General features: G+C 38.2%; 1 protein-coding gene across 3 annotated transcripts in view; it reads left to right on the top strand.

The window, feature by feature from the left end:
* Positions 1-15,340, top strand: part of RICTOR (RPTOR independent companion of MTOR complex 2) — a 94,771-nt gene extending 79,431 nt beyond the window's left edge. For 2 of the 3 annotated variants that reach the window (XM_079790668.1, XM_079790670.1), the window contains 8 exons: positions 177-248; positions 4,274-4,451; positions 6,386-6,470; positions 7,245-7,478; positions 8,906-9,061; positions 9,382-9,505; positions 10,731-10,869; positions 10,974-15,340. In XM_079790668.1, coding sequence (XP_079646794.1) covers positions 177-248; positions 4,274-4,451; positions 6,386-6,470; positions 7,245-7,478; positions 8,906-9,061; positions 9,382-9,505; positions 10,731-10,869; positions 10,974-11,048 — 1,063 coding nt within the window. In that variant the 3' untranslated portion in view covers positions 11,049-15,340. The remainder of the gene's footprint in view (positions 1-176; positions 249-4,273; positions 4,452-6,385; positions 6,471-7,244; positions 7,479-8,905; positions 9,062-9,381; positions 9,506-10,730; positions 10,870-10,973) is intronic. The other variant, XM_079790669.1, reaches the window with a different exon arrangement.

A 15,340-nucleotide genomic window follows, 5' to 3' on the forward strand; every position in this document is an offset into this window, starting at 1 on the left:
TTACCATTGTTTACTATGGTAGGCTGTAAGCTCCTAGTTGCCCGATATGATTTGAAATGGATTCTTGCAGCTGCGAGGGGGGAAAAGAAACTCATTTAGGCCCTGAAAGTAAACATTCATGCTTTTCAAGGACAAATAAGTCACAAGCTTTTTTTTTTTATTCTCGCTTCTGCAAGGATCGATTTTAAAAAGAAGCATGTCGGGGGAATCAGGAGCTTAAGACCTACAATAACAAACAACTTTTTCAGGTAGGTCAATTTAAGGCTCCAAAAGTTGACCTCTTTTTTTTAAATAACTGAAAATTTTAGGGAAATTATTTTCAGTTTAAGTAGCTGGTATTATCAAGTCGGAACCTAATTTACATAAAAAATTACTTGGCCTTTCAGGATTCAGCAATACCAACTTGCCTGTGCTCAAGAACATTTAGAGGATTTCTATGTCATATCTAAAGATTATATAGCAAGCTGGTCAAAGTAAACAGTTTAGGTATGCAGTGTTAAATTTGGTTATTGCAAAAATTTCTTTACCTATTTTTGTTGGGCCAAATACTTCTAAAACTTTTTTAGTTTCAGATTATTCAGTTGCACTTATTTAGTATTTGTTAAGTACTAAGAACAGTGCCTGGCATATATTAAATAGTCAATAAAAGTTAACTGTCATCATCATCATCATTGGTAATCATTTTTTAATGTAATCCTTTTGGTTCTTATATAATCAAAATATTAATCACATTAAGAAGTTGTTATTAAGCAGTTTTGTTTCAGTAATGCTAACACATTTAGTAGATGGAGTTCCTGATAGCACATAATTATATATCTTGTAGAATTTCATAAATTATGCAGTAATGGCTCATTTACCTGGAACACACGGGCTTTGGCAACCTCATCAATTCAGAACAGAGCCAGAAAACCTCTCAACAGCTCACCAGTATAAACCTAAGCAGTAAAAGTTCATGAATTTTATTCAAAGGAGGTGCCTCTAACCTGCATTCAAAGTTTGTTAATATTTATTCCAACAGCCCGTATGTCTGGTTTTCAGGCCCATAGAAGCAGCTGTTAGAAGTTTCTATTGTAACAGGAAAGGTCAGCTGATAAAATTGGTAGCAGAGGAGGAAACTTTAATACTTCCTACCAGAAAATATTTGAAAACTCAAAGACCACAGCAGCCTGGTAGCATTCAGCCAGGGGCAGTAAGGAACACAGCACCCCGAAATGAGCAGTAGGAGTACCACCATCTTACAGCTCAGCAGTGACGCGAGTGCTGTTAACTCTGAACTGGCCTGTTAGGTTCATTGTATCTTACTGAAGCAGGCATTTCTATCCAAGTTGAATAAAGCATAGATAAAAAGTTGTGCTTAAATATTCAAAAGAATAAACCAGAAAGACATTTATCCCAAGTTGCTTATTCTCTAACCACTCTGGGTTCTTAGCATCTTATTTCCTATACTAGAGGCCCAGTGCATGAAAACTCATGCACTGAAGCGGGGGTCCCTCAGCCCAGCCTGCCCTCTCTCTCAGTCCGGGAGCCCTCAGGGGCGGGAGGTGACGCCCCCATCACACCTCTGCCGCTGCCACTGCCGGCAGCACAAGCCTCGGCCAGCCGGCCCTGGTTACCTGAGCCTCGGGCAACCCTGGGCGGCTGGGCAGCCGCCATCCAAGGCTTGTCTGTGCCTCGGGCCGGCCCTGGGCGGCTGGGGGGCTGAAGGCAGGTCCGGCCGCACCACGCGCCTGCCACCCTCCCCCCCGTCAGCGGGACTGAAAGGACTGGGGGACTCCAGCAGGGCTGAGGGGACTGGGCGCCGCCATCTTGTGGCCATGGGCGCTGTCATCTTTGTGACAGCATGACGGTCAATTTGCATATTCCCTCTTTTTAGATAGGATTCTCTGTTAGAACAGGAGAAGAAGATTTGGAAATTTCCTAGAGTAAAATGCCAAATCATTGGCATTATAAAGAATGAATAGGTGAGAGAAGATATTTCTTGGGAGAGAGATAATAAAAATGAGAATAAGCAGTCAAGAGAAACAGGAACAGCTTATGTAAAGGCATGAAGGCATAACAGAGCTCATGTTCATCAAGTATTTCATTTATACTTCAAACTGTATTGAGAATTTACTTTGTACCGGGTTCCATGGAGGAAAAAAATCGTGTTGGTATTAGTCTTCCTATTTGGTTAATTCAGAGACAATGAAAACAGTGATGATAACTATAAATTTACTTTAAAATAATGGCTTGGGATCCAGGCTGAGAACATTTTTCCTTTGTTCATTTTCTTAAAAAAGTAGAAGAGTAGGCATACTGATACCTGTGGTATAATGGATAGCATGAATCCAGCAAACTTAAAATCATATCTCACTCAGGTCGTGCCTTGGAGCATGGTAGGAACAACACTGAAGTGGGAATCTTTAATCCTGAGTTTTAGTCGTGTCACTGAGTGAATGAACTTGGACAGAGTTCTACAAATCCTGCTATAATGTCTCTTATGCCTGGAATTCAATAGCTCTGCAGACCTCAGCAATCTAGAACAAAGCCAGGCAAACCTCTCAGTCAGTCACTCACCGTCATAAATCTCTGTAGTAAAGTTCATGAATTTTTCTATATCTCCACTTCATGTGCCTCCTCTACTGGAGACTGGACTAGATAGTAAGTTTTTGTTGTGAGTTTTTTGTTTGTTTGTTTGTTTGTTTTAGAGAGGGAGAGAGAGATAGAAATATCAATGATGAGGGAGAATCATTGATCAGCTGCCTCCTGCACACCCCCCAATGGGGATCGAGCCCACAACCCGGGCATGTGCCCTTGACCAGAATCGAACCTGGGACCCTTCAGTCCGCAGACTGATGCTCTATCCACTGAGCCAAATCAGCTAGGGCTAGATCGTAAGTTTTAAGATTTTTAAATGTTGCTTTCTTCACAAAAACATTTCTATGAAAACCCAATAATATGTGGAATAGATTAAATGGAACTACTCTGGTTGAACTAGAGATTGAAAAAGCGAGTAATCCTTTTCTGCCCACTCCAGTAGACCTTAAGTTTTATGTAGTTAGAGAGATATAACAGTACAATTTAAAAACCACTCACCTATTTTTTGAATACATAAATTTTAATTATGGGTGGTTTTTAGTTGGAGATTAGTACAAATTAAGAGTGGTTTTAGCTATGATAACTATTTATTTTACTTATTAATTTTTTTAAACCTTACCTGAGGATATATATTTCATTGATTCCAGAGAGAAAGAGGACAGGAAGGAGAGGGGAAAGAGAGAGAGAAACATCGATGTAAGAGAGAAACATGGATGGGCTGCCTCCCATATGTGCCCTGACCAAGGATTGAACCCCCATCTTGGGTATGTGCCCGGACTGGTGCACGGACGATGTTCCAACCAACTGAGCTACACTGGCCCGGGCACTATTGCTGGTTCTAATAGCTACTGTTTATGAAGCATTTATTTTGTGTGCTTTATAAGTAATTCTTTGTTTTAATACCAGGCTACATTATTGCACTTTATCTTTTTAACATGTTTTTATTGATTTTTAGAGAGAGAGGGATAGAGAGATAGAAACATCATTGATCAGCTGCTTCCTGCTCACCCCCTACTGGAGATTGAGCCCACAACCCAGGCATGTGCCCTGAGCAGTGACCTCTTGGTTCATGGGTCGATGCTCAACCACTGAGCAACACTGGCCGGACTACATTATTAACTTTAAATGACTTGGGTTTCCAAATATCAATATGCATCTACTGTGGAACCTTGAGTAGTTCCTTGTATATAAAAAGCAGATCCCTAGTAAATATTTTAGCATGTCTATTGCATGAATAAGAATCTGTCTGAGAAAGGTGCATAACTTGTAAGGACTATATTGAGGAAATATTTTATATAAGGCTATCTTGTAATTACAAATGATACCATTTTTGCTATTTTGTGTCTGCTGTGCTACATGAATTTTATGTTGATAAAGCATTGAAATAATTACCATTCAAAAAAAGATAAATTATTATTATTTTCATAAAAATAATATTAAAGAAAGTTATATCTGGAGGACCATAACATTGTTTTTGGTAACAGTCAACATTACTGATAACCTTTTTCCTATCAATTTATAACATCTAAATATTTTCAAGTGTTTATATGTTCTCAGTAAATAACATGGCCCTGTTTAGTATTTGACTAGCTATTAGCTACTTATTTTTTGTGAATATATGAAAATAAATTAAATTTTCTAAAGGCTAATATTATAAATCAGAACACTAATGCAAGTGATTTTTATGGTATTATAGGTTCATGAAAGCTTTAAGTTATGCTTCGTTAGATAAAGAAGATTTATTGAGTCCTATTAACCAAAATACCCTGCAGCGATCCTCCTCAGTGAGGTCCATGGTGTCCAGTGCAACGTATGGGAGCTCAGATGACTATATTGGTCTTGCTCTTCCTGTAGACATCAACGATATATTCCAGGTATCCCAAATCCTCTTGTTTTCTTATGAGTTGGTTTCCTGCTTGCTAGAAATTATAAAGTGAATACTAATTTGGAGAAAGTGATTTTTAAAGCAGTTGAAAGGAATTTTATGAAAATCATTTCACCTTTCTCACCTGTTACATATTCTTATTTAGTACCTCCAAGTCCCTAGAACACTACCCTCCCTTCTGATCCCTTAATGATAAATTGGCATCGTGTTCATTTTCTTTATCAGTATACTAGAGGCCCAATGCACGAAATTCGTGCGGGGGGGGTGTGGGGGAAGTCCCTCAGCTTGGCCTGTGTCCTCTTGCAATCTGGGACCGTTGGCTCCTAACCGCTCACCTGCCTGCTGCCTGCCTGATTGCCCCTAACTGCCTCTCCCTGCCTGCCTGCCTGCTTGCTTGCCCCTAACTGCCCTTCCCTGCCAGCCTGATCACCCCTAACGGCCTCTGCCTTGGCCCCCACCACCATGGCTTTGTCCAGAAGGAAGTCGGATGTCCAGAAGATGCCGGTTGACCCAATCTAATTAGCATATTATTCTTTTAGTAGTATAGATCATATAGGATAGGATTGTTTAAATGGGGGCGGGGGGAGCCTTTTTCATCAGGAGGAGATGCTCTTGGCAGACAAAAATACATAATCCCTATATCTGGACTGATAGCCATATGCACTATACTGCCAAATCGGTCATTAAAAAATTGAATCACTTTCTTACACCTTACACCACAGCTGTTGTCCTTAAAACTCCTCCTCAGCCCCCACCTTAGGTTCTGCCTTCGCAGTTCAACCAGATTAGGTTCTGATTGGTCGGTTTCTATGCTAGTCAGAGTCAAAAGCTCCACCTCCTGGCAGCCATTGGCTCCTCACACTTCACCCAGATTTGGTTCTGATTGGTCCGTGTCTATGCTAATCAGCATCTCCGGTCCTATCAACGGGCCTGATCAGAGAGGCGGGGCTGATCAGCAGCCCCAGCGGAGGCCTGAGAGAAAGAGAGGCACGGCTGCTGGCCAGGCCCAGAGCGAAAGAGAGAGGCAAATGCTGATCCGCAGCCCCCTCAGCAGTCAGTGCTAGGTCCGGGCTCCTACAGCCGAGGCAGTCGGTACTGGGTCGCCACAGCAACCCAGCACTGACTTGCGGTCAGTTGAGCCTTCGATCGTTTTGGACGTTATGGACCCTGGGTTTTTATATATTAGGATTCTTTGTAGAAATTTAGTGAATTTCTAGCCTTGCCTTTTAGTCACATTTGATTTGTTCCTGTTAGCTTTTTAAAAATTGAGATATAACTGACATGTAATATTGTGTAAGTATGAGGTACACAATGTATTCCTTGTTTTTTAACCCTTGATCCTATTTTTCTCACACAGGACAGCACATGTTGTGACTAGTCATTTAAGGTGGCCTGTATCCCATGAGATACTCGCAGTACCTAGATGGTAGATAGAACTAAATAATACACATTTGGCCCGGCCAGTGTGATTCAGTGGTTGAGCATCGAGCTATGAACCAGGAGGTCATGTTTCAATTCCCAGTCAGGGCACATGCCCAGGTTGAGGCTCGATCCCCAGTAGGGGGCATCCAGGAGGCAGCGGATCAGTGATTCTCTCACATCATTGAAGTTTCTCTCTCCTTCTCTGCAATCAGTAAAAATACTTTTAAAAAAATACACATTTGCTTAGATGTCTAAAGACATTTTGGATAAATTCTAAAATAATTATTTTGATATCCATTTAAATCACCAAGACTAGATAAGAACCTTAAGAGTTATTTGTTATTTTCTCAAGTTTTGGTAATTTTAGTTCACTGAACTTTTTGTTATAGGTTCATGTGCTATAGTAATTCCATTTAAAGTGCATTTCATTTGGTTTTGCTACTATTCATAAAGTGGACTTGTTGTTATAGCTGGACTTATAATGATTTATATCTGGTTTAGGTAAAGGATATTCCCTATTTTCAGACTAAAACCATACCTCCAATTGATGATCGAGGTGCAAGAGTGTTTGTTCATGAAGCAGGAGGTAATTCATGGTTTTTTTCTCATGAGACTTCTCTTTCTATTAAAAAGAAAAAGAAAAAAAAATTTAAAACAATGTTGTTTTCGGTAGGATGACTACAAATTCATGTATACTTACTTTTGGACCATTTATACCAAAGTAATTGTTTGAGTCCATTTAAAATTAAACCACATTTTTTTGTGTGTAATGGACGTAAGAAAATGTTTTTCCAATTAAGTACCCAGCCTCTAAGAAGATTAAAAACTAGGTCAGTTATTTCTGTTTTTAAAAAATAATACATGAAAAATTTGTAACACTAATCCTCATAGGTCTAAGAAATAGCCATTTGGACAAAGGATAGAGAGAGATAAAAATGTACTTATATATTGCATGATCTCTTTGGTATGGCCTGTCATATTTTAATAAATATATGCATATCAGCCATAGGTTTAAGGCTTTATAATTTTGATTATTGATTTTAAAGAAGTACCACTTTAGACTCAGAATTATTACTTTTCTTTATGAAAATACTGAGGATAATTGAAACGATGTCTTAATTGTACAATCTATTTTCCATTTTGTACCTAAAGCCTCATATTAAAGTAATAGAAACATATCTGCTGACTTTACATTAGTTTCCTAGTTATAGCAAATTATTCTTTTCCCGGTTTTGAGTGGTAAGAAGTGTTCTGGTTTTCTTCCCTAGCTTACCTCCTGTAAACTGTCACTTAGGTGAAGGCACTTGAAGGAAGGATCATTGATGCTGTCTTTACCAGTGTTTTGTTTACTTCTGCACAGGTCTTCCATCTGGCACTGGAGGTCTGGTAAAAAACTCCTTCCACTTGCTGAGGCAGCAGATGAGTCTTACGGAAATAATGAATTCAATCCATTCAGATGCTTCTCTGTTCTTAGAGAGCACAGAAGACACTGGGCTACAAGAGCATACAGATGATAACTGCCTGTATTGTGTCTGTGTTCAAATTCTGGGTTTTCAACCCAGTAACCAACTAAGTGCAATATGTAGTCATTCAGGTGAGTGATTATGTCCTTCTGGATGAATCCATGAATTTGAATCTGCTCCAGTCACACTTAGGTCATCCCCAGCCCTATCCAGCATCCCTCACACTGCATTCTCACGCCCTCAGCCTTAGTTCAGTCACTCAGCACCTCCCTGTTGGAGTGGTGTTTCAGTCTCCAATTTTGGCCCCTTCTAGTTTACTTTTAAACTGTTCCTTGGGATTAATTTCTTGAAAGTTCTTCACTGTCTCTTCATGCCCAGCACACAAGACTCTCTGTGTGGCCTCATTAGTGTCTTTTTCACCATTCTCTTCTCTTACAGTTGACATACTCTTACTGACTGACATGAAGTTTTGAACAAATTGTGCCCCTTTTTAGCATTTCCCTGCTGTTTCTTCTTGCCCTTCCCTCTCTTACACACATGCACGTTTATACACAAGCACGCTGTCCATTTAGTAAGTCCACCCCATCCTAAGTGTCAGTAGTGTTTTATCTGAGCTAGATAATGACACTCCTTCCTCTCTACTCTCATAAGTTCTGATAGTTCAGTTATAGTAGTGATAAGCCAGGGAAGTATGGTTCTTTCAATGGTAATTATTAAATGGGGGGCAAGAAGGAAGTTATAGAACAATACCCATAGTATAATTCCACTTTACACCCAAAGAAGCAAGAAAGATTAATTTATAGTAGCACAAGATCTGAAATTACATACAGACTTTTAACCGTATTTTTCTGTGAAGAGTGATACTTAGTTTGGGATTGGGAGGGATGGGAGATGGGTAGATAAGGTTCTTTTTATGCTAAAATTCGTGCACTCGCGGGGGGGAGGCGGTCTCTCAGCCCAGCCTGCACACTCTCACAATCCGGGACCCCTCGGGTAGAGTCCAGTCCCATCACAGCATGGCTCTGGTTCCCCAGGCGTGCAGGCCGGTGGGGAGGGACCAAGAGGCCATTCCGATCGCAGCATGGCTCCAGTTCCTGGAGCCTGCGAGCCGGGGGTAGGGACCAAGAAGCCAGTTCGATGGCAACATGGCTCCGTTCCCACAGCTCCCTCCCACCGCCGTGCCGTGGGCAGCCAGGACCCAGGACTGACTCCCACCGTGGGCGGCCGGGACCCAGGACTGACTGCCGCCGCACCGGCTAGGACCCTAGCCTGGTGTTCGGTCATCCGTCCAGTCATTTCGGTTGTGACGGACCCTGGCTCTTTATATATTAGGATATCTTTATTTGAATTTTTAAATAAAATTGTATGTATATATTTCTTGAGAATTTAACAAATTTCATTATCTGAGTAGTCTACTTTGAAAATCTTCATTATGAAACATAATTGTTGGAAACTGGACAGAAATTACAAGGAAGCATCTCCTCTGTGGTATACAATGCAAGCACAGGAATTAAACCATTGTGACACTTTAATAGAAATAACTGATCTTTCTCTTCAGATCTTCAAGACATTCCATATTCTGATTGGTGCGAGCAGACTCTCCATAATCCTTTAGAAGTGGTTCCCTCTAAATTCTCAGGGATTTCTGGATGTAGTGATGGCGTGTCTCAAGAAGGCTCAGCCAGCAGCACCAAAAGCACAGAATTGCTGCTAGGTAAGTTGTTAGATTCAAATGCCAGCATTGTTAATAAAACTAAGTTTGTTGTTGTCCCTAAATAATGTTAAAGTTGTCTCAGAACTATGACATCCGTTTTAGTGAGGCCTGTTTAGCCACCTATTGCACTTACCTATATTAGCACATATATGTACCCTCTTAGTTGTCACCTTTCATTAGAAATAATTTCGTTCCCAAATGATCAGAGTATGTGCAGTTTATCTCAGTTTTAAATCTTTAGGTAAAGTTTAACAACAGATTTCATTACTTACAACATTTTCTATTGTGATATAGATAAAATATTTTAATCTTCTTTTCAGGTGTTAAAACAATTCCAGATGATACACCAATGTGCCGTATACTCCTTCGCAAAGAAGTCCTAAGATTAGTCATTAACTTGAGTAGTTCAGTTTCAACTAAATGTCATGAAACTGGGCTTTTAACGTAAGTTAATACCAAGTCTGAGTATTCTTTTTTTGTTCTGATTTTTATTGTGAAAAAGATACTTGAAATACTTCAAAAGGTAGCTTATATCAGTAGTTCTCAGCATGGGTATCTGTGTGAGGCAGATTTTCTCCATGTTCTTCACCCAAATGACATGTGATAACAGACTGAAGCAGAAGCAGTGTGTGAACCCAGCTGCCTTCTTTCAGCCAGACTTTAGAGAGATCCGTGGAAATGTAAAATAATGCTACTCTTTCTTTGCTAGTTTTGGAAAGTCTACTTATTTTTTTTTATTAAAATATATTTATGTTAACATGTAATGGGTTTATTTCTTTAATGAATTAATAAATATTTTGAAAGTTTCTTTATTTTAATTTCTAACATGGTAATTATTTATGGCCATAGCCCACACACAAAATAAACTTTTGGGGGGTCTTTGATAATTTTTAAGAAAGTAAAGGAATCATGAGCCCAAAAAGTTTTTTTGTTTTTTTCCTCATCCCAGGCATGAAAAACGCTGGCCTACATAAAAGTGATATTTTCTTGGGTTAATTTTCCCCTACTTTTCCTTCTTTTTCTCAATAAAAGTTGCAGAATTTTTGTTGTTTTTCTAAATCACAGCAACATGATATTCAAAGACTGTATATTCACCATTTTGGGTTTGTACGATTTAAAACAGTGGTCCTCAGAAGAGAAACACCGCAGGGTCTCCTTGGAGGCTTTAAACACAGCAGTAACGCAGCTGCCAGGGGCCCACTGCAGACTGGCCTGGGCTCTAGAGTCGTGGCCCTGAGCTGTGTCTGCCTGGTCCACCCCACCACTGAGTCTCAGGTGCTGTCCTCAAAAGCCACTGTTTAAAGGTTGAAAGATACAGATAGCTCAGTCAAGGGCATCAATAACTTCAGTCTAACTTAAAAAAAAAATTTCTATTTTAAAACATTAATTTTGAAAATATTTGAGTCATCCTAGACTGATAAATTCTGCAATTTCTCATGCCAGTGAAAAAGAGTATTTCTAAACATTCGGGTTTTGATTATTTTAAGAGATAACTCAAAATGTAAGTTATCTCATTTAAGTGTGAAGTAGGAATATTTTATATTCATATGCCATCACCCAGATATGCCATCTAATCAGTATCTGGAGAAAGAATATTTGAACAGAGATACTCTGGGGCAAAAGTAGTTGTGGTTATAGTTTTCTCCCATAGCCTTGCCTTTCGTTACAGAATTAAAGAGAAGTATCCACAGACATTTGACGACATCTGCCTTTACTCAGAGGTTTCCCATTTGCTGGCACACTGCACGTTTAGACTTCAATGCCGGAGATTCATACAAGAATTATTTCAAGATGTACAGTTTTCACAAGTAAGTAGAATTTGTACTTATCTTTGAAAAGTAATTGTGTTTAAAAGAGAGAGGATGTCTGTGGATATACAGAAAGTCATTAAATTGGACCACTTCTTCCCTAGATGCATGAAGAAGCAGAGGCTGTGTTGGCAGTACCACCAAAGCAACCTGTAGTTGATCCATCGGCAGAGTCCTGACCTCATGTTTAGGATGTACATAGGCAGATGCGAGTCACACATTCACATCACCGTTGCTGACAACGCCGCGAACGGGGCGGCAGGGACAGGAGCGTCTTCTGTGCACTGTGCCAGCAGTTGGGGCGCACGAGCAGTGGAACTGCCGACTTCCCTAAGCAAACATCTTCCTCTCTCCCCTGGAGCCCCTTGGGGGTTCATTTTGCATTACCACAGTTTTAAAAGTTTTAGTTACCATTGTATGCAAGAGCCAAGCACTGAATACCTACATAGGTTTTCTATTTTTTCATTATACATGCGTAACAACAGTGGAACAATAATAGGATACACAGAGGCACCCTTCACACAGTTATTTCTGAGTCCTTTTTTAGGGCAAATAAAAATATGCCTTGTTTGTTAACTAAATTATGGAAACCAGGAGTCAGTGACTCCGAGGCCTCATCCGTCACCACAGTGGTTTGTGCGGTAACTGCTGGTATGAGAGGGAACTTTTCCTAGTGTCCGTAACACTACTTCAGAGCTTTGTAACCTCAGAGCGAAAGGAGAGCCTCAGCGACCGGGACTTGTAACTTATTTTTATGTTATTAGATTTTCATAAAGTTTTTTATTTGTTTTCCTCCTCTTCAGTTTTGTTCCAAGGTGTTGTTGTTATAGGCTATTTGAACCAATTTAAGGTTTTTCACTACAGTTCCTGATTAAAATCAGAAAATCATTTTACAGTTCAGCCGTTTCCCACTTCTAGAGTGCATATATATGTGTTCAGTGGACTGCCGTTTTCATCCTCTTCCCATATTACCATTTTAAACAGGAACTTGAATAAGCACTATTTATGCAGACCTAAAGCAAAAGAGAGCATTAAATGATACTTTAAGGAAAAGTTAAGTTTGCATACAATTTACTACACATTCCATGGGAAAAGAAAAGCCATATTTCCTTTTAAAAATTATTAATGACACTGTTATTGTGATTAAAAATTGTAGTGAAAAGCCTTAAGTACCAAATTTTAAAGCAGCAGTAATTTAATTTTTATATCAGTGTTCTTGTTTTGCACAAACTAAATACAGTGATTGGTTAGTTTATGAGTACAGTAATTGCCTTGGTCACAAATGTGAAATTAAGTTGACAAGGGCAAGGTTTTGTTTATTTGTGTGTTTAATTTGTATATGTCTAACAGAAATTAAACATATATGCAAATTTGTATATAAAAATAGCATGGCCAATCATCATTAGAATGCTTGTAAATGCAAGGATTTTTTTTTTGAGGTCTATATATAAATAGAAAAAAAACTCCAGCTGGACTAATTAGGACCCTTTTTTAATTAATTTGTGTATACCATTTTTACAGTCACACATCAGCTTTGACATAGTCCTAATACATTGATTAATGTTTTCTTATGTCACAGATCCTTTTTACAACGGGCTTGTTCTCTGAGATCTCTGTAAAGAACCCTGTGAACCAGAAAGCAGAACTCACAGAGAACTTTTTTTTTTTTTTTTTTTAATTAACTGGCACTGAAAGTTCCCATTGGGATGAAACATTTCATCTTACTTTATAACACCTCTGACTGCACTTCACGAACTGTTCCCATGTGCACTGTGTAGCAAGTGACATGCTGTGAAGCAGACAAGGGCTGGACTGCTGCGTCTGGTAAAAAGGGGTTTTTCAGACTTCCTCTCAAATCAATTGAAGATACAACACACCTTTTTATACTTTAACTTATCCTTAACACAAATGTTCATTTAAATGTTGACAATAATTTGCCTGTCACCTTGGTCTTTGGTCTTGGGTGATTAAACTGCTTTCCAGAGAACCAAATGTTAGAGATACTAGACCAGATAGTGGTTAAAAACTCCAAAGGCAGTAATATAGTAATCTTCTTCACAATGGGATTAACCTATTTTAGACATTCATTTTAAACACTACCTCAGTTAGTATTAATAGAGAGTATGAAATCTGTGGTTTAACCCCTCAGAAGGTAACAGTAATTCTTTTTTGTCACACACAACATCCCCATCCCGGGGCCCCACCTCACTCGTCCATCCTGAAATGAAGTCTCATTACTGTTAGTCGGAACTGTTTTGTTTGTTTTTTATTATTACTTTGAAAGACTTGTATGTATGCATCCTAATATTTGCCTATAGCACTTAGTTTGGGGAGACACTCAGAGCTTTTTGGTTATCAGTAATTTAAGGAACAAATGTACTTAAATGTGTAATATTACATGGTTTATCCATGTTTCACTGACAGGTCTAATACGTTCTTTTTGAGTACTTGTTTGTATAAAAGTAGACATTAATGATGAAAAATGCTCACATGCAGTGCCAAGTGATTACCTTAGGTGTTTAAAAATATTAAATTATAGCAGAACAGGTTAGGAATGGGGTCAGTGGTAATAGAAGTAATTGAGAAAATCATCTATAAATGATAGATAGTACCAGACTAAGAAATACCAAAATAATGTCAATACTATAGTTTTTCAAGATTTTAGGATTAATCTTAGTCCATATAAATCTGTACTATTGGTAATTACTGATAATTTGGAGGAATTTGGACAGTTGTGATGGTTGTAAACTGAATTTCTAATTGTAAAGTAAATTATTTTTAATTGAATTTTTTTCAAGAACAGATTTTAGCTTCACATACTAAATAATAAGGAAATTAGAAATTAGTATTCGTAATTAAATATGATCTAAAATTTCTTACATTTTTATTTCCTGTTTGTGCTTAGATAGGTTTGAGGGGGAAAGTTTCTTCTTCCTAATAAAAAATTTTTAGTGAAGATTGGTAACATTTGGACATCCTGTAAGACAGTGACATTAAAAAAGGCTCTTTTAGGTGAGTATGGACATTACTATACTAGTTACTCTAATATGTGTGCATGTCCTTTTAAAATGGTGTCTTTAATAGTTTTCAGCTCTTCTATCCAGAGCTTGAAACAATTAAAGCTGAGTTTTTCAGGGCATATTACAATGGCAAAGTGCTCTACAATGGGGTGTCAGTGCGTATTTCGATTTGTCTACTGCTATTTATATACAAATTTTCATTCCATTCAGAGGATGCCTTTGATCCCACATTAAGCACAGATGATTAAGCAATAAAAACCAAATTGTCATCCAAATTATAACTGCAATTATTTTTGCATGGTAAGAGTGAGGTGCTGATTTTGTGAGATGAGCTGTGTAAACTACCTTGGAAAAGGGTCCTTTGGAAGTAAGGTTTTCCCTTTGTCCTATGCTTCCAGTTTTATCTCAAATTCACAGCCCATTAAAACATGGGGGAAAAGAAAAGGTAGAGTTAATTGCCAGAGTTTTACAAGAAGAGCTGTTGGAATAAAAGAACATTTCAGATTTTCCAAAATGTAAGTTGGGAAAGGTCTCCCTTGTCTGCCAGTCAGGAAATACATTATTACCAGTAGTCCTTCATTGAGAGTTTCGTGATGAAAGCATGCCAGTGAAATCAACAGCAACGTTTCTCAAAAGACATGGAAATCTGAAACCTTTCTAGGAGCACTATTGTTTTTTCTCAGTCCCAGGTGCCCAGGGTATTTTTCATTCATGGTAGGTTTGTATGACGCACACAGAATGTGGATTTCCCCCCTTTGGAGTGTTTCTGTAACGTAGATGGATAGCTATGCCACAGCATGCATAAATTGCACATTTTGTTTGATTTTTTAAATAAAATATTTAATTTTAAAAATATAATTTATGCCAAAAAAGTATACCTTGTAATTTTGCCACTAAAATGGTTGATTTAGCACAAAATGCAAAGTTTTGGGGCAGAGGTGGGGGGAGATAAAAAATTTTCATATGTAATAGTTGGAAAATGTTCCAGTACTGGCCTGTCAGAAACTCTGACGCTGCATTGTAAAACAAATGGTGTAAATTAGTTTTGAAAAGTGGTAAGGGATTGTGAAAAAAAAAAATCTCAGATTAATGCTCCCTGACCACATGACTTTCTTCTTTTTTTTAATTTAGTAATACGCTGCTACATATTTGGAGGTTCTGGTGTTTGTAGGTCACTGAACAGACATTGAAATATGATTTATATTGTATAACTGTAACATAGAAAGAAAAAGTATTTATATATTTTCCGTAAGAATATTTCATTGAGTTGTGTATAATTTAAATAAGGTTTGTCCCTAAATGGTTTTGCTCACCTTGATTTTTTTTTGTTGTTGTGGTTTTCTTGTTTTTGTATAATGTGTACAGTTTATGTCAAGGGCATTAAAAGCCTCCTGAAGCATAATCTTATCAAAGGGATACATTCTTAATAAAATGTACTTAAAATTCTTAAA

Source organism: Cnephaeus nilssonii, assembly GCF_951640355.1.
Source record: "Cnephaeus nilssonii genome assembly, chromosome: 2".
NCBI lineage: Eukaryota > Metazoa > Chordata > Mammalia > Chiroptera > Vespertilionidae > Cnephaeus > Cnephaeus nilssonii.